Genomic DNA, 27114 nt, shown 5'->3' with positions numbered 1-27114 from the left:
AGTTTGTGGACTAAGATTATACTTGCTTCACAGACAACTGCAATGCAGTGTGACAAGGCAGATGGGTCCCTGGGTACTATGTGAGGACAAGTGAGAGGTCTCCTACCCAGTCTGAGGATGTCAGGGTGAGCAAGGGGTCCCGTCTGAGCAGAGTATTGGAGGATGAAGGATAGCTGCAGTACAGGGGTGAAGGGAACCAGAAGTATACTCACAATGGCCAGAGTTCAGGGAGTGAAAAACGGAGGCTGCGAAGTTAAATGCAATGGGTTGCTTAAGCCAAGCCAAAGACAGCAAGCCCTTTCACACACGGGGCACAAAGACTCCCATGGGACTGGAGAAGGGGAATGGCATGACTTTGTTTTCATTAAGAACCACAATTCTGGGTAAATGTAAAGAAAGGTCTGGAGGGTGGCCAACTCTGGAGACCTGCTTTTGCAGGCTGAGTTTCTCATTCTCGCTCCTGTCTTATCTTTACTATGAATGTTGCATTGATCCTAATGACTCCCAAACCTGCGCTGCATGAGAAAAGAAGGAACTTCATTCCAGATTTCATAAATCAGCATTTAGCTAAGAGCGCCAGGAATGGGTTACAGTTCAGTACCAAAATTGGTGGTTTTAGTAGCCTGTGTCCTGATAATAGAAACCAGAATGAACTGATGTAGTATTTAGCACATAGAAATGTCTCCCACACACACGTATACACGATTTAATGTTACTGAGAAAGGGCTTTAGGAAAAACTGAGTAACGTGTACACTTTTATTTACCAATGTTTACTTAAAAATAACAACTGACACTGCTATGTGCAGCCCATGATCTAATGGTGGTGGGGCAGTGGTTCCCTGGGCAGCCCAGTTCTGTGGGGTGGCTTCGTGAATTGCTTGAAAGCTCCTTTATTGTTTCTTTGATTCCCATCAAGGATTTTGTAAGCCATTTAACACTTGTAAAAAATCCCGTTCTATTCCAAGAGTGGATTTTGCTTTCTAATCACTGACCAAAACAGCTCAAATAAGTTATGTTTTAACAACAAAAAAATCAAATACGCACCAGTTAAGATCAGGCACTCCGAAGGTGACTGCATGGGTTTGAATTTTAGCTAGGTGTTCCACTATCAGCTACCTGACCCTGGACAAGTTACTTAATCTTTATGTGCTTCAGTTTCTTCATCCGTAAAATGACGATGACGGTAATAACACCAATTTCATAGGGATATATTAATATAATTAAATAGTATAAGCAAAGTGCTTCTAATAATTCCTGACACATACTAATTACTCAATGCATGTTTGGCTTTTAATATTAAAATACAGTAGACCCTTGAACAATGTGGGGGATGAGGTGCTGACACCCCATGCAGTCAAAAATCCACATATAATTCCCCCAAAACCTAACTACTAATAGCCTACTGTGGACATAATAGCCTTACTGGTGACATAAATAGACCATTAACACATATTTTGTATTTTATTTATATTATATGCTATATTCTTATAATAAAGCAAGCTAAAGAAAATAGTAAGAAAATCATAAGGAAAAGCAAATATATTTACTACTCATTAAGTAGAAGTGGATCATCATAAGTGTTTCATCTCTGTCGTCTTCATACTGAGTAGGCTGAGAAGGAGGAGGAAGGGGAGGGCCTGGTCTTGCTATCTCAAGGGTGGCAGAGGCAGAAGAAAATCCATGTATAAGTGGATCCCTGCAGTTCCAACCTGTGTTGTTCAAGGGTCAACTATATATATAGCTTTACACTGTAACAACAGCAAAATGAACTAAAAATCTGTTGGAAACTTCTCAAAAATTCTCAAGGATGAACATAATTAAACCAGTATGAAATCCCTTTGGCTAAAAACAAAAGCAAACTAAAAGTACTCCAAAATAATTTTGAACCTGGCTGTTTCACACTTCAAGAATAGCTTTCTTGGCCAGGCGTGGTGACTCAACGCCTGTAATCCTAACACTTTGGAAAGCCAAGGTGGGCGGATTACCTGAGCTCAGGAGTTCGAGACCAGCTTGGGCAACATGGTGAAACCTCATCTCTACTAAAGTACAAAAAATTAGCTGGGCAAGGTGGTGCGTGCCTGTACTCCCACCTACTCCGGAAGCTGAGATGGGAGAATCACTTGAACCTGGGAGGCGGAGGTTGCAGTGAGTCAAGATCATGCCACTGCACTCCAGCCAAGGCAACAGAGCGAGACTCCATCTCAAAAAAAAAAAAAAAAAAAAAAAAATAGCTTATGAAGTGTGTACTTTGCAACTATGTTCTTCCCCAATACAAGGGGAATGGGTTTGCTTTTTACCTATATTTTAAATTGGGCTAGTCACACATGAAAAATAATTGACTAACACTTGGATTATTTTGCCATATTTAAGCCCTTATAGGTTGATGGAAAGTAAAAAAGTATTGAATATCCTTTAATAAATCACCCAATATTGTTTATCCAAAAGAAAAGTCATTCTAAGGAAGGAAAGCTAGTGTTTTTTATTAACGATAAAATCTATATTGTTCAGGAATTTTCCAGTGTGTTACAGAAATTTCTGAAATGATAAACGAACATATTTTATTATTTTCCTTTTAAATCAGTTACTTAAAAATGAAGACTGTTTAATCATTTTCTCCTCTTCTATAAGTAGGATTTTCTTTATGTCCAAATGGGACTTGGTAACTAGGATAATTTACCCCTGAAGCAAAATGACTTCACTGAAATTAGCAAATCCAATTGATGATCTTAAAGTAAAATTTTCTGGAAACGAGCTTGCTCAAATCATAAGAGGGGATTAATATAAATGTAATAAACTGAATCTTTAAACTGGTAATGTTGAAAACAAAAAACAACTGGGTAAGAACAAAACTGAAAACTAGCAGTGCAGCAGAAAGCGCACTAGTCTTGGGATAAGGAAATGCTGAGAAGGCTGAGGGATACCTTCTTTTGTGACTAACAAAAAAATGCTGTGTTGTAGAATTCTTAATCTAATGTGAACAAGTTCTTCCCTTGAATTGGCCTATGTGGAGAGACGGAGTTTTGCTCTTGTTGCCCAGGCTGGAGTGCAATGGCGTGATCTCAGCTCACCGCAACCTACGTCTCCTGGGTTCAAGCGATTCTCCTGCCTCAGCCTCCTGAGTAGCTGGGATTACAGGCATGCACCACCATGCCTGGCCCATTTGCATTTTTAGTAGAGATGGGGTTTCTCCATGTTGGTCAGGCTGGTCTCCAACTCCCGACCTCAGGTGATCCACCTGCCAAGGCCTCCCAAAGTCCTGGGATTACAGGCATGAGCCACCATGCCTGGCTGGCCCTATAATTTCTTAAAGGGATCAGGAGCCCTGCTCTGAAGTTAGGCAGTCACCTCTGTGACCTCAACAACATCTCTACATTTTGATTTCTTCATCTGTAAACCAAGGTGCATCAGATCTTCTTCCTGGCGACGCTGTGACAATTAAATGAACTGCTGCTCATGGGAGTGGCTGGGTGACTTCGGTAGCTGGCATGCTGTCAGTACTCACTAGCACCCTGTCCTTTCCCCAAAAAGACAGAAACAGAAAGCTGTATTTGTTCCCATTTATGGGACTAAGAGATCAGGAACAATAAGGATGTGTTTTGCACACTTTTACACTCATTAGAGGATGACCATATATCCCAAGGAAGATGAAGCCAATAACTGTAAGACACAATTACAAGTTTGACTTTTTTCCCTCTATGATATGCTTTGTTCCAGGAGGGCAATGGAGGTACCAGAGAAGGCAAGAGGAAGCATCATTAGTCTGTCCTTCAGTATCAGGTGGTCCCACTGCTCCCGACACACCCTCAGTTTTCAGGGTCACTGGTTTCCTCCCTCCTGGCAAACCCTAGCCACAAGCGCTCAGGCTCAAAGGTATTTAACTCTCTTTTCTTCCTTACAAGGGTGCCAGAATTCTTAACTGCATTTGTTCATCCCAGTAAAAGTGAGTCCTTCACAATGAGAAGAGCTAACATTTATTCAATCAACAAATGCTGAGTGTCTGCCACGGCCAGATACTCTGCCAGTCATCACAGCACACAGAACATGTGATGAGTAAACATAATGGTGCAGGACACCAGCCTGCTAATGTTATTCCCAAATGTCACCAAATGAGTGACAATTTGTACAATGTTTCATTAAATGCCTATTTAGAGGATAACCATAGTTGATGACATAGAAAAAGGCCAAACCCAGAATGCAAGAACGGTAGCCAGCAGAGCACATGGAAACAAGGTCCAAGTTGCAGGTAGTAGCTTGCAGGATAACCACAGTTGGCGACGCTTTCAGGCAGCTGGGAGAATTCTTGGTTGTCTATTTTATGGTTAAATGGTTTTACTAAGGTCTAAAAAATTCATTTCTAACTCCGACACTTATGTTTCCATCACTATATAATGAGCCAAACAAATAAATAACAAAATATTGACTATAGACCCCAAAATCTGAAGGCATGAAGAGAGCCCCAAATTATCTGTCAACTGCAAAGAGAAACCATTAGTACAGGAATAGATGAAGAAACTGTTTTTGAGCATAATATAAACATAAATCTCTTAACAGCATGAGTGTCAACATATGCTTTTGTTATTGCAAAAACAGTCTCAAAAAGAGTGGTGACGAGGAGACTGACAAGGAGAAATGAGCTATTTTTTCATCTCCAAAATTGCACTTCCTGGTCCACGGTTCTTAGCACTGCAGATGTTGCAGAACTGTGCAGCAGAGTTCTAAAAATGCAATTTAAAAACACAGATTTAAAAAATGATCTTCTTTTTCTACTCTCATATTCAGAAACACTAAGGTAGCATTAGTCAGGGGTGGAGAGGAAGTAATAGAATGTCACTCCTTTTTCTGGAGTTTATTTCTGGTTAACATAGGATTTAGTCTAGATCAGCTGTTACTCTGTGACTCAAAGGACACCCAACAGCAGAATACGTCTAATGTGACCTGGGGGAGTATGACGCCAAAAAAATGATAGCATCATGGAACACAAATCAGGCTGAGACACACATAAGATACACAATGGCTCTCTACTGTTGTTGCTCATCTCTACAGCATGACAGCTGTCAACTGGGCCTGAATGAATTCCTTCAAATGGGTATGCTTTTATGTTTACTATAGTACAGAAAACATTTCTAAATATTTTTACATTTGAAAACTAGATTAATTTTTGTTATGTGATATAAATCCACATTATAATTTTTTTAACCCATACAGCCATAAGGATGACAGGTTATAGTTTAAAGCACATTCCTCTAAGTATGTTAATTTCCCTCTAGTTGATAGGTGCCAAGCTGCCAACTCACCATGCTGGGCATGGGCAGGCACTCCTTGTGGAACATGTGCCGGCAATGGAAGACCACCACGCTGAAGGGCTTAGCTGCATCTGGCGAGGAGGGCAGAGAAAGGAGGAGAACTCAATGCAACAAGCAAGATCATTTTAAACCAATCCCGACTGATTGTCCAGTTGCAGTTTAATTTTCAGCAATAAGCTGCCTTTAGAGAATGGCTTATTTACAAAAGCATTCCTGAGGGGTGGTATGATCAGACACAAAACAGGTATTATAATCATGTTGCTATGCGATTCACAGGTTACTTGCTTAGCCTCTGTGTCAGTTACCAAGACTACATTAAGGACAACTGTAGGAAAACCAGCATGTGTATGTGCCGATGCGCCCCTAAACCCTATAATCACTATACACCAGAGCTGAAGTCGAGTCTGTGGCTTCATAAAAATGCTTTCGCAGTCCACCTGCTACCTTTGCCAAGATCACACACTGACTTCAGAGGCAGACCTGGGTTACAAGCCCAGGCTGTGACCTTGCAAAAATCTACTGCACTTCTGCTTGGGCAGATCCCCTCATCTGTTCCTGCTCTGTGTGGCCAGCTGATTTTTGGTAAGATTTAGTGTCATCAGCAGATTAAATTTTGAATTAAATCTAACTGTAGAGTGGGAATGTATGTGGTTCCTTTTTGCTGCAACACTGTCTGAAACGCTACGGAAGCTCACTTCTTCACCTGAGCCCACTGCAGTTTTCAACAGAAGCACTTAAACATCTAAATCTATTTCCTCTAGAAAAGAACCTAAGTAGAACAACTCATGCACTGCCCCATGAAATAATCCTTTAATGCTAAGTAAACATGAGGTCAACTAGGTTTCTTAGTACTTTGTTATGCTGCACTTATATTTGAAAAGCATTTGTTAGCATCCTGACAATGATGCTTTGTTAATTTCTGCTTTTGAATTATGCAAATTTCTTATGTCATAATGAACCTTAAGAAGGTGCTTTTCATTACAGATGAAGACATATATATATATATATCTGCCAAGAACTAGAAATAAACAAATGCTCATGTCTTTTAAAGACTCATAGTTCCAATTAGATGGCAGGTATTACGTATGTTTCCACTGAAATGTGAGATGACTTGGGCATGTAGAACCATGTATCAGAGAAAAAGATTAAAGAAAAGGGAATGCTACCTATAAATTTTTTTTCCCCGGACACATACATGGTTCTTCTACCTTGAAATTTAAATGCTGATAGTTAGTTTTCATTTTGTTTTTACCCTAGACTAGCAGTTCTAAAAGAAGGGCCCCTGAACCAGTGGCATCAACATTACCTGGGAACTTGTTAGAAATATACATTCTCAGTTCCTGCTCTGGAAGTTTGGAACCAGAGACTCTAGGAAGTCTGACTGGGCCAACGATCTGGGTTCCAACAAGCCTGCCAGGTGACGATGACTCACCCTAGAACTTGAGAACCTCAGCTCTAAGCGACGGCACCAGCATTCCACTGAACGGGATGCAAGCCACAACACTTCTCTCCACTGGGTTATTCTGAAAGTTACATACTTTTATAAACAGTAGTTGGCTAATTCCAAAATTTTGATTCCACTCATCATTAAAATACATATTTGGGGATTTTTTGGGGAAAACCTTCTTACCTGATGGAAGAATAGGGGAAAGGCATGACTCACAGATGTTCTCCTCTGTAAGAAAACACACACACTTTGGATTATGCCCTGTTTATACCTGCTTGGCCGTTTCTGAAAGCAGGGCATATGGTTCCATATGATTATTTCAATTTTACCCACCATCAACAAGAACACCTTTCATTTGAGTTCGGTGCATTTTCTTCAGTAAGGACAAAGAGTCAGCTACGAGAATCTTCTTGCAGCCTTCACGAAGCAGAATCTAATGCACACATTTTAAAAGAAAAGCCATCTTAAATAGACTCAAATCTGAGGGGTGAAGGGACACTGTACTGGGGATTCCAATAGCTGGCATGCTTGAAATACTCTAAAGGGGCACTCACTGATTCTCTTGCCCTCAGTACCCTCTTCCTGCCAAACCACTGCCAGGCTGACCTGGCCAGCCAGGATCCACTCATTATTCTGTGCATCATTTCATCATTTCTTCCAACCATACACTGGCTCCTGTAGCATTTGTATAATCAAACATAAATTCCAAAGTCTGGCAAAGAACGCCCTATATTAACTAACCCTATTGTTACTTCAGAGGGCTTCCTTATACAGATTCTCTTGGGCAGAGTTTGGCTCCTATGTCATGTGCTCATTCCATTCTTCAGATATTTACCCAGAATGAAAACCTGTTATTCAAAAATCATCCATTTATTTCACAAATTCATCTATTTACTGCACAAATAAGTACTGGGTCCCTATCACGTACAGGGTACTGGGTATAGATAATAAACTAAACAGATACAAGCTCTGTCTTAAATCCCCTCCAGGCTGCAACCTTTTTCTTTCCAAATCCAATCCAAACCATTCAGCATAGTGCTATGAATGTGGGGTGTGTGTGTGTGTGTGTGTGTGTGTGTGTGTGTGTGTGTGTGTGTGTGTGGTGTGTGTGTGTGTGTGTGTGTGTGTGTGTGTGTGTGTGTGTGTGTGGTATTAACTGACTACAATAACCTTCAAATTTGGTGACTTCTGGGAGGGCTGACAATTGAAAAATGATCATGGATACGAATATTCTGTCACAAGAGTCCTTTTCTTATTCTTCACCCCAGCATTACAGCTTTTGTTTCTTTACACATTTTTCTTATTCCTCTGTAGGCTTTTTACTATTTCCCCACTTCCTGCCTGGAGAATGACAAGAGACATCACAATGCTTTGGCAGCCTCAGAAGTCAGAAGCACACAATGGAGGATGATGCCCATTTCTGGCTGGTACCAAGGTTCTATTTCAGAACTGGAGGCACGACGGGGTCCAAGATCCTCCCCTGCTTTTAGGTGGGGAAACAGCAAGGGCAGGCGACACTTTACCTTTCATGCCTATTCTGTGGGGCACAGTGTGAGCTTCCACCCTTTGCTGGGTTTTCTTAGGTATTAGTAGGAAACTGAGAGGCTCCAGGAGGTGCACATAAGCCAGATGTCATTTTATTTATTATTATTATTTTTAACCAGAACTTGTTGCTGCTTTTTCAGAGGGAGAAACTCAAGGCCTGAAGGACAGAGACGCTCTGGGGCTGTGCCTGTGGCTTCTCCCTTCGGGCCCTATGTGTCTTATCATATGTAGTTATGTGCAGTTACACATGTCACATCACAGAAATTCACATAACAGCGCTGTCTCACCGCAGCCCAGCTCCAAGGCTGAGAAGCATGTGTCTTTCAGGGGCAAGTGCTACTGTTTAGAGTGGGCACTTCGGCTTTCTTCATACTGAAGTCACTCTCGACTCAACAAGCTAGATGGGTATTTCGCTTTCATAAGTTTTAAATTCATGCCACTGGGGAAGAAAAGTAAGGGAGCAGCCAGCCGCGGCCTTCTATCCTCAGTGGTTCACGTGTTCCTCTGAAAATCCCAAAGAGCACTGGCTTTGGCTGAATTCAGCCAAAAGCCTTTTTCCCCTAATTATACAAAGACAAATTAATATTCAGGAAAACAGAACTAATGTCTAGATTAAAGTTCTATGCCTGCCATTTCTAGTATTGATGAACAGGAAATTACATTATTTTAGTATTCCTACATTAATTGAGAAACTGCCTATGAAGTTTTATTCTTTAAAATTCTACCAGGAATCAATTTTTTTTTTGGATTTTTTAAAAAACACATTAAAATTTTAACAGACTGCATTAAAACATACAGGTAGAAGAGAAAAATAACAAATACAGTAAGAAAGATGGCTAAGAAATATTGATGTCAGGAAACTTTAGGTAAATTTAAAAGCAAACATATAAAGCTGCTTAGCCTCCAAGACAAAAATAAAAAACTTAAGAGTAATGGTTTCAACCACAACATCTCAGATAAAACAATTTACAAAAATGGCTCTGACTCTCAGTGGGTGCTCCAGTGAGCACCAGGCCCATGGCATGAATAATATAAGAGAAGGGCAGAGCCAGCAGTCTAGACAGAGGCCACTGTGTCTGTAAGCTAAAAAAGAAAACAGCAAGATATGCAAATCAGGAAGGAACCATCTCCTCAGCAGGATTACATTTTTCTAAACAGGTACAATCTGTCTGCCCGTAGAAAGCATTTTCTAGGAAAATTCATTATTCAGAGGCAAACAGCCGGGAGAGGGGAAAGCACATAAATACAGCTTACTGCTATTTCCTACTTTATTTGGTCAAAATCCAAGGCTCCAAATCAGAAAAACAGGAAAACATTTTAAGTTTCATTTATATGATCCCAGGCAGGTATTTCAAAATATGAGACTATCCTCTATAGAATGTAAGCATTTATTCTATAACATCTGTAATAATCTGTAGGCAATTAAAGGTGATAAGTGAAGGAAGACAGTACAAGATAATAATGTACTACAATCTACAGGTATTGCTTTCAACATCAGACATATGACAAGGCATTATGTTGACTATGGATTCCTAGTAGCAACTCCATCAGTGACTCATGAAAAATGTGCTGTTGTTCACATTCATTTCACCCTCAAAAGTTCATATTTGGAATTTCCCATGAGTGTCTTTTTTATAAAGACACTGATGGCCGAAGTCAGATGCCACAGCAGTTGGCGTAAACAGGTCATCCTCACCCCTTTCTGACCTTCACACTCATGATTTTGGATGACTGCCATGTTTCAAGGTCATCTTACCCAGCCTATCTTCCCAATCACAGACTATCATCACCTTCCCCATCTCCTTTCTAACTTGCAAATGTGATGTTCTTTACATACTTAGGGCACATGCACTCTCTTCTGTTATTCAGGTTTCAATGACCAGAATGGCACTGATCACTGCTGCTCTTGCTCTGAGCACTATCTTTCATTACTTTGTGCTATTTTTCTTTTTAAAATATGAAATATTAAAAAAAACTGAAAAGAAAAAAAGACCCAGTCCGTACCACCTAGATTTAACAAATCTGTTAATATTTTCCCACGTGCTTCAGATCTCATTCCAGAAAATAAAGTATTACAGACACAGCTGACACCTTCTTGCCCTCTACCATTCTTGCTCCTTCTTTTCAAACACAACTCCAACTTCATTTAGTGTGTGTCCAACTGAAATATACAGCTGGCTGGGGCTCATGTAACATAGAGCTGGTCAACGAGATAAACATCTAGCCTGGGAAAGCAGCCCTTTCAAATAAAAAAGCAAAGCCTCATTAGGAAAAAAAACCCCTTGCTTCCTGCATGTGCCATATGAAGTGTGGATGTAAAGCCTAGTGATATGGCACCTACTTTGTCACCAAGAGGCAACAACCCTGAGGTACACTCTCCTGTTAATGCATGTTGAGTTTATGTCCAGTTTAGGGCTACTAAGGAAATCCAAAGGACATTCTTGTACAGATTTTTTTATGGAACTGATTTTCATCTCTTGAGTAAATACCTACGAGTGAAATTCCTGGGTCATGGAGTAGGTGTGTGTTTAATTTTTCAAGTAAATGTCAAACAGTTTTCCAAAGTGGTTATATACCATTTTATACTCCCACATATTAAGTTGGATATCTAATAAAAATATCTTCCATCTTGAATAATAATCTTACTCTTAATTTTTATGTAAATGTTAGGACCAGTTTATCAATTTCCATGAAAAATTCTTTGGAGATTTTGATTAAAATTTTACCGAACATACAGATGATTATTTTAGGGAGAACTAATAACATTTATGATATGGATGTACTTTTAACAATTGAATAAATGGTCAAGTTCAATTTGCTATTATGTATTATTTTTGCAATTGTGTTTAAAAAAAAGGGGCTATAATTTTCTCATACTGCCCTCATATAATGCTGGTATTAGAGTTACACTAGCATCCCATAAGGAACTGAGGAACTTTTCCATTCACTTATCTGGAAAAGTAAATGTAAAACAGAGGTTGCTTGTTTTTATTTAGTTTTATTATTTTTAATTAATTTTTTTTGACAGGGTCTTGCTCTGCCACCCAGGCTGGAGTACAGTAGCATGATCAGAACTCACTGCAGCCTTAAGTGATCCTCCTGCCTCAGCCTCCCATGTAGTTGGGACCACAGGCGTGAGCCATCACGCCCAGCTAATTTATGTATTTTTAGTAGAGACAGGGTTTCACCATGTTGCTCAGGCTTATCTCAAACTCCTGAGCTCAAGCCATCCACTCACCTCAGCCTCCCAAAGTGACGAGATTACAGGCATGAACCACCGTATCCAGCCCCCTGTTTTTTAAAAGGATTGATAAAACTTGTCTCTAAAACTGTCTATGGAATATGTGCCTTTATTGTAGCTATACATTTTGACTACCAATTTAATTTAGTTAATGACTACAGGTCTATTCTATTTGCTTGAGTAAACTTTTACAACTTACTATTTTCCTAGAAAATTGTTCAGTTCTTCCGAGTTTTCAAAGATATTGATATAAACTCGTATTCTTTGCTTACTTTAGGTGTTGGAAACTTAGTCTGCACGGACTGTTTTTTACGGTTATGCTAGTTGTTTCCCCGTGCCTTTTTCTCAAACTTTATGGAATTTGCAAATACATTCTGTGATATTTCCTGAATGTTTATAGACTACAGAAGCTTATAAGCATGCAGTTTTGAAGATTATGTCCTCCTTCACACCAAAAGTAGTTTTTGTTTGCCAAAGTATGTCTAACTGGCCTTTCAAAGATCAATCATTTTTAACCCACTAAAAACTTTCTCACCTGTTTCCTCCTGTATTACCCTGGTTTCTTATTCTCTATGTTGGACAGCCTCTAATATCACTTTCAGAACTTAAAACTAGTTTGAAACATCTTCTCTATGAAATATCTCTACTTGGCAGATTAAACAGCACCATTATTAACCTTTGCTTTGTAATCTATATCTCTTATTAGAGTATCACTGACAATCGGATGGTTGTGGTAGTTCACACTTATAATCCCAGCACTTTGAGAGGCTGTGATAGCAGGATCTCTTGAGCCCAGGAGTTCAAGACCAGCCTGGGCAACATAGTGAGGCAAGACCAGCCTGGGCAACATAGTGAGACAAGACCAGCCTGGGCAACATAGTGAGACCCTGTCTCAACAAAGAATTAAAATAAAAAAATTAGCCAGGCACAGTGGCACATGCCTGTAGTTCCACCTACTCCAGAGGCTGAAGTGAAAGGATTGCTTGAGCCCCGGAGGTCAAGGCTACAGTGACCTGTGACTGCACCACTGCCACACTCCAGCCTGGGCAACAAAGTAAGGCCCCATCTCAAAACAAAACAAAAAGAATTTCACTGAGGATAAACCAATCTTTTCTTTCCTCAACTTCATAATGGTATTAATTTTCATCTTAAAAAATACTTGTAGGCATAGCTTAGAAAGTACAATATTATCTTTCAGAGATTTATTTTCCTTACGGGACTTTCCTGTATTTTCCCAAGATTATTCAAATCTAGGGGTTAATTTCTTCTTACATCCTACTCCAGGATTCTTGTTTCTTAATATTATTTTGTTTCCTTCCATAGTTCTAAGTTTTTCTAAATTACATATTTTATCAATGTGATCTTTATTCTTTTCTTTTCATCATTTTGAAGTCAACCAGCTATGGCTTCTGTAAACAATCTGTTGCATATTATATTTTGTGCTACTGTAAATTTAAATAAGAATGAATTTACAATACAACTGTTGAAAACCAACATGAGAACTTAGATTTGCCTTATCTTCCCCTTTTCTCCTTATTTCTCTGCAGTTCATCATCATTGATAATAATCCCAACCAAAAGCAAAACATCAGACCCATAGAGATTTTATAAAGCAATAAAAGACTGTATATCAGCAAAGTTATTATGGTTCATTAGAAACAGCGGCCATGGGAAAAATGCCATCAAAAGTTGCCAAGTTTCTGAAATTTTTATTTTAAAAGATTCTTAGAACACTAAACATTTTGCTGACATTGCCTTGTTCATACTGCAATGCTTTTCATTAGAATTGCAAATGACAGACAGCTACCTGGTTTTAAAAGCCCCCAATATGACATGGGGTTAGACTGAGAAACTTTTCCCCTCATTTCTAATCCTTCCTTTAGGTCACAATGCTATGGGACTTGAATTCTTCTTGAAAAAGCTTTGCTTTTGGCTGGGATTCTTACAAAAATGATGAACTGCAGAGATATACAAAAGGAAAGAGATCCTAAGGTCTTATGTTGGAGTTCAGAAACAATCTTATAAACACAATTGTATTTAAATTTCTAATGGCAAAAAGTATGGATGTACCAAATTAATTTTAAAAGCTGTCACGGGCCACCTAAGTCACCTAAAAGCTGTGATAAGGCAAAACTGAAATAATTTCAAAAGGAAAACAACAAATCTCATTTGGTCTTAAAAGTTTATTTCATGAACTTATAAATTCAAAAACTCTCTCTTAGAAGAAAATTAGGAGCTTATACACTGAGAGTCAAAAAAAAGACCATGTAGGCCCAAAAAAAGGTTAGTAAGAAAGAAGCCATTATTTCCTCTTATCCCATTTGGATTGCAAAGTAGAGATAGGGGAAATAAAGGACTATGGGGACTGCAGCAAATGCAAATTTGGGAAAATAACTTTGGGAGGCATGGAGATGTCTGAAATCAGTTTAGCGGTTTGGATGAGGTATGTGTGTGTACATGTGTGTGTCTTTGTGTGTGTACATGTGTATACGTGTATGTGTGTGTGTCTGTATGTACGGTGCATGCAGTTTAACAAAATGGAAGTGTTAAGGCATTTTACTTCTCCCAGAAACATCAATTCAGATCATGAGCTGCATGAACAAAGGGCTGCGTCTCGCTCATCTCCAGGTCTATGAGACCACCTGGGGAGGCCCTGTTAGCACATACTGTCTGACACAGGAGGTACTCATATATTTGAATAAATGTGTTTATAAGTCATCAAGTATATGGCATTTTGAAAACAACTATTCCGTGAGACATTAAGGCCTCTGATAGCCCCTGTTAAGAAGACGCCCATCAGTGTTGCTGACTTCATCTGAGAGGGGCTGTCCTGCTACCTAGCCCCAGCCAGGGTTCAATCCAAGGGGCAGTTGGGAGGAACAGGGCAGGCGAGGGAAGGGAGCCAAGAGATGGATAATTTGTCATTTTTTTCTTTTTTTTTTTTTTTGAGACGGAGTCTTGCTCTGTCGCCCAGGCTGGAGTGCAGTGGCGTGATCTCGGCTCACTGCAATCTCCGCTTCCTGGGTTCATGCCATTCTCCTGCCTCAGCCTCCCGAGTAATAAATGTCATTTTTAAGGCAAAAAAAAAAACCTGTGAAAAATAAACCCCAATTATACCTAAAAATCTAAGCTGCTTTATTAGATCCCAAATATTAAGGCTTACATTAAAATATTAAGTTAACATTAAATATGCAGCTGTATTCACTATGTAAAGACATATTTATAAAATGCCTCTGTTAAGAACTTTAGAAACAAAAGATATTTTAGAGATCATCTAATCTCAAGATTCTCAAATTTCAATACATAGACTAGTGCCAGACTAGGTGTGTAAGAAATATCAAGGTGGTTTAAGGACATGTTCCCTAGTCCTTCCCAAGAGAGTCTCATTCAGCAGATCTGGGCTGGGTGCCTGAAACTATGTAATGTATACAAGAATCCAGAGGATGCTGGTGTGCAGCCAGGCTTCACAAACACTGGCTTAATCTAATTGGGAAACAGAGTTCCAGAGAGCTGAAGTACCTTACCAAAGTCTCCATAGGCTTGTTAATGGCAAAGCCAGAACAGCAGCCCAGGTCTGCGAATACCATGTCCACTGCTCTTTAAAAGACAACAGTTGCCTATTTGTCTTCCATGCCAATTCTGTATGTGACTCTGGTATAAACTGCCAGTACAATGAATGCATCTCCAGAAACCAAATGGGCCCAGCAGTGAGAGATACACAGGATATGATGTGGAAGACCCCACAACAGCACTATGTAGATAGTCCATTTTTATCCAGAGATAACATAAATGAAGTACCACAAGGCACTCACATAGAACTTCATAGACACTGCTAGAATATAAAGGAGGATGAGTATCATCATTGTAAAACTGAAAGCATGAGCACCAAAAAGTTTTGGCACATATTTGTCTTATAAACGGATTACAAACAAAAGCATTCACAAATAGTTAAACCTAATCATAGGGAGTGGCAAATCTCATCTACAAAGCTTCTATCTCAAGAAAAAGAACAGTACAGGGTGGATTTTCCCTCCCTCATCAGGTGAGTTGACCTTACTTTCAACATGCAGAGATTCCACATTCGCACCACTTTTGAAAGTTGGTGGAAAAGGAAGTTGGGCAATGCTTCTCTTAAGATTGGTAGCTGGGGAGAGAATTATCTATCTTTAAAAAAATAAAACAAAAACAGGCCAGGCACGGTGGCTCACACCTGTCATCCCAGCACTTTGGGAGGCCAAGGCAGGCGGATCACGTCAGGAGATGAAGACTATCCTGGCCAACATGGATAAACTGTCTCTACTAAAAATACAAAAATTAACTGGCATGGTGGCACGTGTCTGTAATCCCAGCTACTTAGGAGGCTGATGCAGAAGAATCGTTTGAACCAGGGAGGTGGAGGTTGCAGTGAGCCGAGATCATGCCACTGCACTCCAGCCTGGCGACAGAGCAAGACTCCATCTCAAAAAAATAAAAATAAAAAATAAAAACAAAACTTCATAACCATAGTCTTGGTCATAGATATAGACAAAATAAAACATAAATCAAAAGCAAGAGTAATGGCAAGCATTACCCATGAAAAGAAAATATAAAACTGCCAAATCGCAGGAGGCAGAGCAGCACCAAGTGCACAGGCTTGGAATCCCGGCTCTACTGCATGACATGGGCAAATTACACAACATCTTCTAGCCTCAACTTTCTCATCTGCAAAGCAGGGGCGAGGGCCTACTGGGAGAACCACATGGCATGATTCTGCCAAATGTAAAAGGATACAAATATGGGGGTCAATCACCACAATAACACAAGTCCAGAGGAGTTTCCATCACAGTGGAAACTCCTGAGTGTTGTGTCCATCTTGTAAAGGCTAAGTCACAGGTTTCTGTAGTGATCTTTGAAATTTTTGTAATCAGGAGACCCAAACCAGTGCCCAAAGGTGAACATCCTGCTCCAGAGAGAAATGTAGAGAAACCTAACTAGGCAGGTGTTGGCCTAAAGGCAATTCAGCCTTGTACCTAATGCCTTAGATCGAGTTAGCCTTAGGAATGTCTGCAGCCCCTAAAGCATCTAAGATGGAGGTTTAATCTAGCTCCTGCTCCCTTTTATTTTTCTGGGGAAAACAGAGGTCCAAGGATGTGCAATGACTTGTTCAGGATCATCTGCTACTTTACTTAAGGGTTAGACTCACACCAGGGACTCAGGAGGCTTAGCCTGGTGAGATTTCCACCGCACCGTGACACCTCTTTAGAAGCAAGTTAAAACATGCTTGCTATTTTCTTTTCCCAAGAGGTGTTACCCATAATGAAAAAAACTAAGACCCCACTCTAATTAGCAGATTTTTAGAGATTACTTGTGGCTGTAAAAGGTAATGTAGTCATGGATTAAAAAAAGGCATGAGATTTAGTCAGATGATCTGTGTTCAAACCCAGTTCATCACCTTCCCAGACTGGCAAATCATTTAAGTTTTCTGAGAGACAATCTTCTCATCTGTAAAACAAAGATGATATTTCCTACAGAAATGTGAAGGTGAAATGTTTGTCAAATAAAACCATCAACAGAAGTGTTTAAGAACAAAGCTGCTGAAATTCTCAAGGGAAAAAGCCTCCAACTACAAAAAAAGACATAAACACTAAATAAATAAATGCTAAATTTATAATGTTTTAAAGACAGAAAATACAAAAACATTAGAAATTTATAGCATAAACTGGAAACTGGTCAGTTTATGTAAAAACTGGAGTATCATTGATACCACATTGTTTTGGAAGTAAGTTATATAAAAATAAGTGCTATTTGTCCTTGAAATCAGGCCTAGAAAAATTTAAAGTCTATGAAGTGCAATACATGCTACTTGCATCTTGCTGACTTCATGAAGCTTTTAAAATTTGTGCAGTGATTACACTAACAAGGTAGCCAGGTATAAAAACATAGAAAGTTAAAGAAATTAAACACTGCTGATGTAGTTGATTATACTATTTCCTTAAACTATGTCATGTCATAGGCATCTAACAAACCTAATGATGCTAACCTTCAGCTGAAGAGAGATGTTACATTTTAGAAAACGTGAAACTAAAAGCAGAAGAGTTACTCATTTCAACTTTTTCCCACAACATTCTCTAACCGGCTAATGAATGATCTCCCAAAGCAGTGCCCAAGTAAGTTTTAAATGCTGTATACTCTATTGTCAATCTCCCTTTAGAGATTCCCAATGCATACTAGCAAGAAAAGGTGCTGAGAAGCCCTGTGAGAACATTTCCCCAACATCTGACCATAGATCCCTACATTACTGAATGGTTCTTGATAGCCCCTGGGGTTACTGTCCCACCCAACCCCATCACACACACAGTCAGTTCCAGATTCCTGGAAACTGATGAACATGCAAAATTTCTCCCCAATTTTCAGTTTGAATAGGGTTGCTAATTTTTTACTTTGCTAGGTAAGAGTATGTGAAAAACAACACAGTTTTATAAAATACAAAATAAAAAAAGAATAAAATAAAAACATGCATGTGAAATCCTTCTGGAAATTGCAAAATGCTCTCTGGATAGATTTGTTTTCACAGTGAACCCTAATAGGTTGCCAGAGAAAGGAAACACATTAAGTGGTCATTGATATATTATGTAAAAAGAGCAGAAAAATATTTTAAACTCTTTATCTATGAGTGAAAAATAACACCTGGAATTCTTTGAACAACCTGCCCCCAGAGAGCATTTTCTATCTGCATTCTCCAACAAGATGCCTGAGCTCCAGTGGGGACTCCAGATGCAGCAGTTTCCACAGGCTCTGCTGCCTTCCCTGTTCATCTCTCCTTCACCCTCTGAGAAGCCATTCCTTGGTTGGGGGATTCATAGGCAACCACAGCTTTTTGGACCCACTGGCTAAATAATTCTGAACCTCCTTAACACATTACTGAACTACATACTTACATATCTTAAGGAAAAGCTCTAATTAAGAAAAAATATTGATTTAGCAGCTTCTTTAGTAGGTATTTTTGTGTTAGGCATTCATTTTGCATCTAATAATAATTTCATTTTTATTTCCAGTTGACTCAGAACGATGCAAATTTATTTATTAAAAATGAACGAACACTGAGACCACAGTGGTGCCCATGAGCTTGGTTCTCTGGAAGAATGACCTAGTCAGAGGGATGCACTATGTGGTTTTGCAGTCATTGCAGAGGCTGGCAAAAAAGAAAGGCACAACTTTTAACCTGGAGGCCAAGCTTCTTGCACTACAGCTGAAAGGCAGAGGGACAATTATTTACTACTTCCCTTGGGGGAGGGTTGTTCAGAGACACCTAAATGACTTCTCATCAAATGTGGACTTGAAACCTAGAGCATATCCTGGCATGCCTGGGGTTGGTAAGGGTCCATGAAGTACAGGTCATTATGAAGCTCACTCACACTCAGAGGCTTATAAGGTCTGACACTGAAAACACTTTCACCAAAGCCCAATTCTGACCTTCAAAATTAGTGACTTCCCCAGGCAGGGACGTCACCTTTCTGGATTCCTAGGGCGCAGCATAAAAGGCCAGCTCCTCACCTCAACTCTCTTTGCCTATTAACCCATTCCCATATTTTTACTTCCTTCTTGACTTTCTCATTCTCCTTCCAAAAACCTTTCCCCTGGGTCATCTGCAAACCTCCAAATCCCACTGGAAATAGATGCCTGTATATCGTTAAGCTTTTTGCAGAATAGGTAATCTACTTCTTTGGCTTAACGAATACCAATTTCTTTCTCATGAACCCAATTTCCCACAAAGCCCTCCTGAGTGAAGGCTCCATGATCTCTCATACCCCCACCCCCGTCTTTAAACTTCTTCACTTTTAAAGTTGTGTTGTCCGGTTAATACCACTGTCCCCTGTGGAGAAGCTGGGGCCTGGCTTAGGGAATCTTGTTTCTTCCTCCCGGCCTTCATGTCCATTAGGATGACTCAGAAAGGCTGTGGCCTCAGTTTCTCTACTAATTCTACACAAATGACCTTTACCATCATCCCACTTTTTGAACATGTATACACCATGACTCCACTTCAGAAACATTAATGACATCGCACTTTCTGGCACAACCTCTTGTCCCTGCAGCTCTGCCATCCCTTTCATCTCTTACATCTGTTTTTGATGCCACCAATGTTCATGCAGTATCTTCTCCTTTCCACCCTGCCTCTTACCTAAGGCTGTTACCCTGAGTGCAGGCAGACCTCTACTTTGCAACCTGCATGGTGAATCCTGGCCCAACAGATCTCACATCATAATGGTCCCCAGCTAATAGCCTTTTCTTTTGGCTTTACCTGCAAAAATTGTTTCTAGGAAAGCAATTTCATCCATTATTAACAAAACATCATTTTCAAGTCAATTAGAGGAAGAACAACAGTCTGAATTTTTAAGGAAATGTTTTCATTCAAGTTCTGTAGAAGCTACCAGCATCCTGAAAAATAGTAATTGCTAGAGTCTTTTTAAGGAAAAGATTAAGATGCTTTGTAATTAGTATAATAATTTATATGGAAATAATGAGTTCCACTGTTCTTATCACAAATTCTGATTTAACAAGGATAATAAAGTTGCACTATTCTAGAAAACAGACAAAAGGTTAAATAAAATCCTATATTTTAACAGCTTTCAGGCAACAGATTACTGAATGGCTTCAAGAAAAATTATTATCTTACTGAAAAACATTTTGTTAATTCCCTCAAATGGATACAATACTTATTCTCCCTAAAAACGTTGGGGTGGCCCGATCTAATGGCCACTATAACTGCTTTCATACTCGCCTCAATTCCATGTTATATTAACCATACAAATCTAAGAATGTCTGCTCAAAAACAAGTGAAAATTGGAGATAGCTAAAGAATCAAATAGCCTTCTTAAGGCCTTTAAGGTATTACTGGACAACACAATTTTAAAGGTGATGTTTCTAATTACTCTATTTGAACAGTTTTCTAAATATCTGGGCCTAAATAAAATGTAACCATAAAATCGAAAGTTTTTAACTGATACCTAACATAAACCCTAGAAATATTTATCCAGTACTAAGTCAACTAATTCAGATGCTCATTTGTCCAAGAAAGGATACTTACTTGCAAATTGTAGTCTTGCAGAATTTTAACCAAGGAATCTCTCAAATTGGGAATCTCCATTCCTTCCTTAATACGGTGAATCAGTAGAATTGGGTCAACATGTGTGCCAATGTTGTTTAACAAGCCAGTAATAAATGCTACAAAATACCACATAAAACAATGAACATATAAGCAACATTATAATGCAATTTTATTTGCACATAATTTGCATATAATGCAATTTTAGACCAAAAGTAACTCAAAGAAAAAATTATTTCCTTCAAAGTAAGTGTTAAAACCATTTGAATTTCTAAACTCTTAAGAATTAATCTTCTAAACTTCCAAGAACTAACGCTCCTTAAGACAAGAAGGAGAAAGTAAATAACTGTTTTAAAACAGTTGAACAAATGATTACTTGCCTTCAAAATACAGTTTTTAGCATCAAATGGGTGCAAATAATATTTATTGACAACTGACTATGGCTCAGGTATTATACGCACTTTCCTCAAATACTGTGCAAGGTAGGAATGCTGTGTCCCCATTTTACAGACAAGGGAAATGGGGTGTTTAATTTTTCCAGGGTCACATAGCTAATAAGTAATGTGCCCAAATTCACTCAGGCCAGCCTCAAATTTATATGTTCTGCCATATCACTTTGCCTCTTGAGATCCTTAAACTACTACTTTATCTTGCTAGTTACAAGTGAGATTCCTTATATTGTCAAGAGGATAGTTATTAAAGTCAATTTCAGATTAAGGTAGTTACATGAACATAAAGACTTCCTACCAAACTTAAAAAAAAAAAAAAGGAAAGAGGAAATTTCAAATCACTACTGCTAGTTATTTTCAAAAGAGCTGGGTTTCTGTTAGGTGACTGCTTTTGTTTTTTCCTTTCCAAAATGGGAGACCCAATGCAAATAGTCAAGCTGAGGACCAACAAATACAAACTCTGGGTGCTGTACTGATAAAAATAGTGCAGGAAAGAGGCTAAATACTACAACACAAACATCCAAATATCATCAATGTCCAGAACAGTTACATGTTTACAAAAAAGACTGGTAAGGTCTATACACTTAAACTATAAACACTCCCATATACAAGCTAAAAACAATAAAACCCACACCAACACAATCCAGATGACATTTATTCAGTTTGCTTGCAGCAGGTAAAAATATGCCTCATGGGGACACAATTAATAAACTGTGTAGCCACCTGTTCTTCATCACATTCAGGTAATGCAAAGTGACGAGGCTCCAGGTTTTCCAGCACCGGAGTAGTATTGGAAATCATTACAACACACCTGGCCTATTTTTATTGTAGGTACACTGCCATTTTTTTAACCCAATGTACCTTGAGATAGTTTTTAATCTAGACATAACTGGCGACACTGAGAGAAAAAAAAGTTATAACCACAGATGGCTTTTATGCTTACGTGGTTTGTCAATGGAATATAAAATCAAATCTTCCCATAGCTCTCCATCATCTTGCTCCTTGGCAAATTCGATTGCTTTATCAACATCATGTAATTCCTCCATAATCATCTTCAGGGCACTTCGGCTATTACCCATTCGGCCTAGGTGGGGTGAAGACGGGAGAAAGAGTTCATTTAAGGTATTTTAATAATTTTTTTAAATAAATTGCATATCTCTTAATTTGTTTACATAGTTGGAAAGCTAAGACAAGGCTATTTTCTCATGTGACACCAACATTTACTGTCTATAACATAGCAAAATAAGTATTTCCTATTTACTGGATATTTACTCTGTGCTGAGTTATCATTTAAGTGCCTCATATAAACGACATCATTTAACCATCACTACAACCCTATGAGGCATGTTCTACTAACACTCCTCTTTTATAGAAGAGGAAATAGAAATATTAGTAGCTTGCTAAGATCATACAGCTACTAAATAGTACACCGTGAATTTGAAGCCAGGTCTGTCATACTCTGACTTCCTTTTGATAGACTTATATATATTCTGGAGGTCAATACCTTCACATGCAGATATACTCAAGACGTTTAAAGGCCCTAAAGTCATTCTGCCTCACGAGGTAGCTGTGCATATCACTTTTCTGATACACTCTGTGCCAGTCGCAAACTCAATTATCAGAGGGCTACCTCATTTTCTTCTCTCCCATATTCAGGGGAAAGCCTTTCAATAACCCTCATGAGATGAAAGTATTTATCAACCATGCCTTCTATTGGCTAATCGTCTTTACATACTTTGCTCATTGATCTATGGCATTTTAATAGTTTAAAATTTTCCATGAGTTTTTAATAGAGTACATGTAAGAAAGCCTTACTCAGCGGAGGGACAACAACTGCCTGGTTGTAGGTTGTCACCCTTACCCCTATCTCTGGGCTTGCAGGAACTAGTAAAGGATCTTGAATCCTTCCCCCTGCACACGGCCATTATCAACCAATAAAAGCTGGCTTGTGAATGAAATGATATCCCATTTGATACCCCTTCCACAGCATTTTGTGTTTCTTACAAATAGTATTTCCACAGTTTATGTCTCTAAAAATGGTTATTTAAAATGTTTACAGGATTATCAAGTTTTTATAAAATCAGACTACATGTCTCTATAAGTCCTCTACTGCTTCTAAGACAATATGACAAAAATTTATTCCACCAAAATATTTCTTGGGGAGAACACTGTTTGGAATTAGTGAATTGATGAGCTACTTAAAATTGTGATTAGAACCCCAGAAACATGCTGAAGTAACAAAATCAGCCCCCAAAGCACTTCTCCTAAGAAGGGCAGGTGCTATAACTGGACAGTTCTGGGTTTGTGGCTGAGCACCCATGAATCTGCATACACATAAATGGGAATAGAAGATTTGGATTATTTTTCAACAGAGGCAAAGAGGCCAATGAGGGTGAGTGCTGTATAAGGGAAAGGCGTAAAGCGGAAAAACCCTACTGAGGTCAGCAGGAAAGTGACAATGGAGAAACACCAAATATGAATGTTATGCTATATGCTACATTATGCAATCCTCAGTACAACCCACGTTGTTGTCATGCACGTGGCTCATTTTGGAAGAATGTGAAAAGATGACAAGTTTTGTTTCTTGGTATGCATGGTACAAAAATTGTGACTCATGTGGAGGTAGGAGCCAGAAGACCAGGAACCCTGACACCTAGATTATATTAAAAAGCTCTCCTCTTTCTCCAAAACTATGGTATTCAATTGCATTTCCTCTAGTTATTTAGGGTGTCATTTCTAAAAGTGATTATTTATTTTCTACCAATATGATGGTAATATAAGCTGATTATAATTTTTTAAAAAATGAAAAAACTTGTCAACTCATCTACAATTTATTTTAATCTATGTTGTGAGGTATAAACTGATAAATTTTTATATGTTGATTATACATTACCAATATGTTATTTCAACATTTATTAAACAACTCTTCCTTCTTTACTGTGCTGTGAAGTCTGTTTCATATATTAAATTATTGTAAAAATAGGCTCAAATTCTGTGTTACATTGGTCTAAAACCTATGTCCTTTCTTACACAATTTACTTCATGTTGTCATCCCATTTCTTAGTTTATGGGGACCAAAATGAATAAAAGCTACTTACTCAGAAGATAAACTGTCTCTTCTACAAAGTTTCTCTGTTGACAGATCTCAAGAGCCTTCAATTAAAGCAGGGTAAAAATGTTACTATAGGCGACCAAATAAGAACAAATAGTAATAAAGTCATTTAAACTTACACTTGAAAGAATTTTTCCACAGCTTTTCTTTAAAAATAAAACAAAGCAAACAAATAAAGAACACATCTCCCTAGACTGGCTGCACTCAGTTACCTCTCAGAGGTACTGGACTCTACACAATTCAATTTAAAACATATTTGAAGCTACTTAGAACATTTCATGAGCAAGAGTAGAAAACAAGACACCAAATGAAAAGAAAGGGCCTTTCCCACTAAGCTTTCTCTCTTTACACTACTTCAGGTTTCTTTACAGCACTGCTTCCTTCCAAATCTGTAGTCATTTGTTTAAGCTCTGTTTCCCTCCATTAAGATGTAAGGAATGTTGCTCATGGTTGAACTTTCCTAGTATTGTGCATACCATAAGCTCAGGAAATATGAATTCATGCTGCATGAATGAATGAATGAATGATTGAATTTACTAGGAATATTTGTACTGCCAGATCACAGGGGCTGAAAGAGAACTCTGCTCAAGGATCTGTCAAAGGTGAGAAGGAAAAAAATACTTTTGATGATCAAGAAGGATCCAAAAAGGAGCAACTATGCAGATGAGAGCATTTCCATTAGTCTTAAAAAAAAAAAAAGACCTACTATATATTGATAAATTACTTACTAATTCTAAATTAATCAGGATAAATTTACTATATGCTCTGTGCTGGGTGCTAGAGGGTCAGGTTAGATAGAGATGCAAAGATGACAATAATAAAAATGTTAGTGATGATTATAGGTAAGAGGAAAACAAAGAAGAGAATAAAGGAGGAGGCTTAGTAGGAGCATTAGCAGCATGAGTCCACCCCTGGGAGCTCAGGGTCCAGGAAGTGACAGAGATGTGACAACACATTATTCCACGATTAGAGTAACATGAACAAAGGTCCATGTGTACAAAGGAGGGACACTGAAACTGTGTGGTCCTCTTGTGAGAAGCTTCAAAGGGAAGTGGCATCTGAACCAGGTGCAGTATGATGAATGAGTGCACCTGGAAAACCTTATCTCCTACCCTGCCTACAAAACTTTCTATTGCATTGCTCCACTCAGACTTAAAGCTGAGAATCTCTACCACGACTTACAAAGCATGCACAACCTAGCCCTGAATTCCTGTGCAGCTTCACCTCCCTCTGCTCATCTCTCCATTGCGTCCCCTTGCCTGAAATGCTTCCCTTACCCTGACTCTCCACTACTGGATGGCACTACCTTACATCATGAGGTCAAGGTCACCCAAGGTGGAGGAACAAGAGGAAGGAGCCCCAGTCTCTGACCCTGCGGCATGCTGCCCTCAGCAGGGCCATTCCACCAACACTTCCACGTGACAGAAAAAGAAACTGTTGCTCTGTTAAGCCACAATTATTTTGGGATTTTTATCACTTACAGTTGAATCTAATCCTAGCTAATACTGAGAAAATCTTCCTTTGTTTTGATTAAAAATATGGTTTACCTATTCCTATATGGTCTTGCCTGTCAATTATCATTGTAAATGATGAAACTTTCTTACCAACTCTTCACTCTCCTGCAGTGATACTACTGCAGAGACAAAAAACTTAAGTAAGAAGTTAAATAATAAAGCAAAATAGTGCAAATACATCAGAGGACATGGGATTCAAACAAAAAATCACTGAGAAGCCAACTGAGTGCCTAGATTTGTTCTGGGTGTTAAGATACAGAGAGTTTATAGTTTAGTGGGACTTCCATTCACAGATAAACAGAACACTGTAATACAACTGAATAAGGAGAATGTTTAGAGAAAGATAGTCTGACTAACGATAAGCATTCATGCTGCTTAAAATAATTTATTATTAAAAGGTATCCATGAATCAATTTTGTACTTGGAAATTCACTTACACACTTTAAAATACCATTCAAGATTTCAAACAGAACCATTACCCATTTTCTTCCGCACATGAGAATGCTTAAGAACATGCTAGTCTCAAACCACAAAGAGTTTGCAGTTTGAAGCCTCATCTGAGTTATCCAAGGCAGCAGCCACTTGCTCTATATGTCTATTTAAGTTTAAATTGATTAAAATTAAATTAAATTAAAATTCAGTTCCTTGGTAGCAATAGCCAGATTTCAAATACTCAATTGTGACATGTGGTTGGTGGCTACTATGTTGGACAGAGTAGATTATAAAACATTTCCATTGCTGTAGAATATGCCATAGAATAGCAAGGCTATAAGATCTTGTATATACTTTCAAAAAGGAAGTCATGTGGGAAGAAATGTCTGAAGGCAAGCTGAAGTAAGGAATGACATGGAATGCAAGCAGATGAGTATCACCAAGTTCAAAGATAATTTGAGTCTCTGAAATTTCAATTTCACATAATTTTAGATGTTTCATGAGTTTCTAATAGTATCTTAAATCATCCTCTTCTCACAAATGAGAAAATGGACTTTAGAAATCTCTAGAAATTTTGAGTGAAGTGGCCGGGCGCGGTGGCTCACGCTTATAATCCCAGCACTTTGGGAGGCCGAGGCGGGGGGATCACGAGGTCAGGAGATCGAGACCACGGTGAAACCCTGTCTCTAATAAAAATACAAAAAAAATTAGCCGGGCGTGGTGGCGGGTGCCTGTAGTCCCAGCTACTCAGAGAGCCTGAGGCAGGAGAATGGCGTGAACCCGGGAGGCGGAGCTTGCAGTGAGCCGAGATTGCGCCACTGCACTCCAGCCTGGGCGACAGAGAGACTCCGTCTCAAAAAAAAAAAAAAAAAAAAAAATTTTTTTTGAGTGAAGTATAAAAAAGAAAGCATTTAGATTCTTGAATGTTCCTGGACCATGGTGCTCCCTCTAGAGGAGAGAGTAGGGAAACTAAGATTTTTAAAGCAGAC

General features: G+C 38.8%; 1 protein-coding gene across 2 annotated transcripts in view; it reads right to left on the bottom strand.

Annotated features, from left to right (window-relative positions):
* Positions 1-3010: 3010 nt before the first annotated feature.
* The window catches only part of VPS41 (VPS41 subunit of HOPS complex), a 211270-nt gene continuing 187166 nt past the window's right edge, over positions 3011-27114 (bottom strand). For both annotated transcript variants that reach the window (XM_032758281.2, XM_032758280.2), the window contains 7 exons: positions 24166-24220; positions 22011-22151; positions 20601-20737; positions 7085-7184; positions 6935-6979; positions 5296-5375; positions 3011-4716 (listed from right to left, as the gene is read on the bottom strand). In XM_032758281.2, coding sequence (XP_032614172.1) covers positions 4636-4716; positions 5296-5375; positions 6935-6979; positions 7085-7184; positions 20601-20737; positions 22011-22151; positions 24166-24220 — 639 coding nt within the window. In that variant the 3' untranslated portion in view covers positions 3011-4635. The remainder of the gene's footprint in view (positions 4717-5295; positions 5376-6934; positions 6980-7084; positions 7185-20600; positions 20738-22010; positions 22152-24165; positions 24221-27114) is intronic.

Source organism: Hylobates moloch, unplaced genomic scaffold (genome assembly GCF_009828535.3).
Source record: "Hylobates moloch isolate HMO894 unplaced genomic scaffold, HMol_V3 SCAFFOLD_1, whole genome shotgun sequence".
NCBI classification, from domain to species: domain Eukaryota; kingdom Metazoa; phylum Chordata; class Mammalia; order Primates; family Hylobatidae; genus Hylobates; species Hylobates moloch.
Note: the sequence above shows the minus strand (reverse complement) of the source record. Positions and strands in the feature narration are given on the sequence as shown.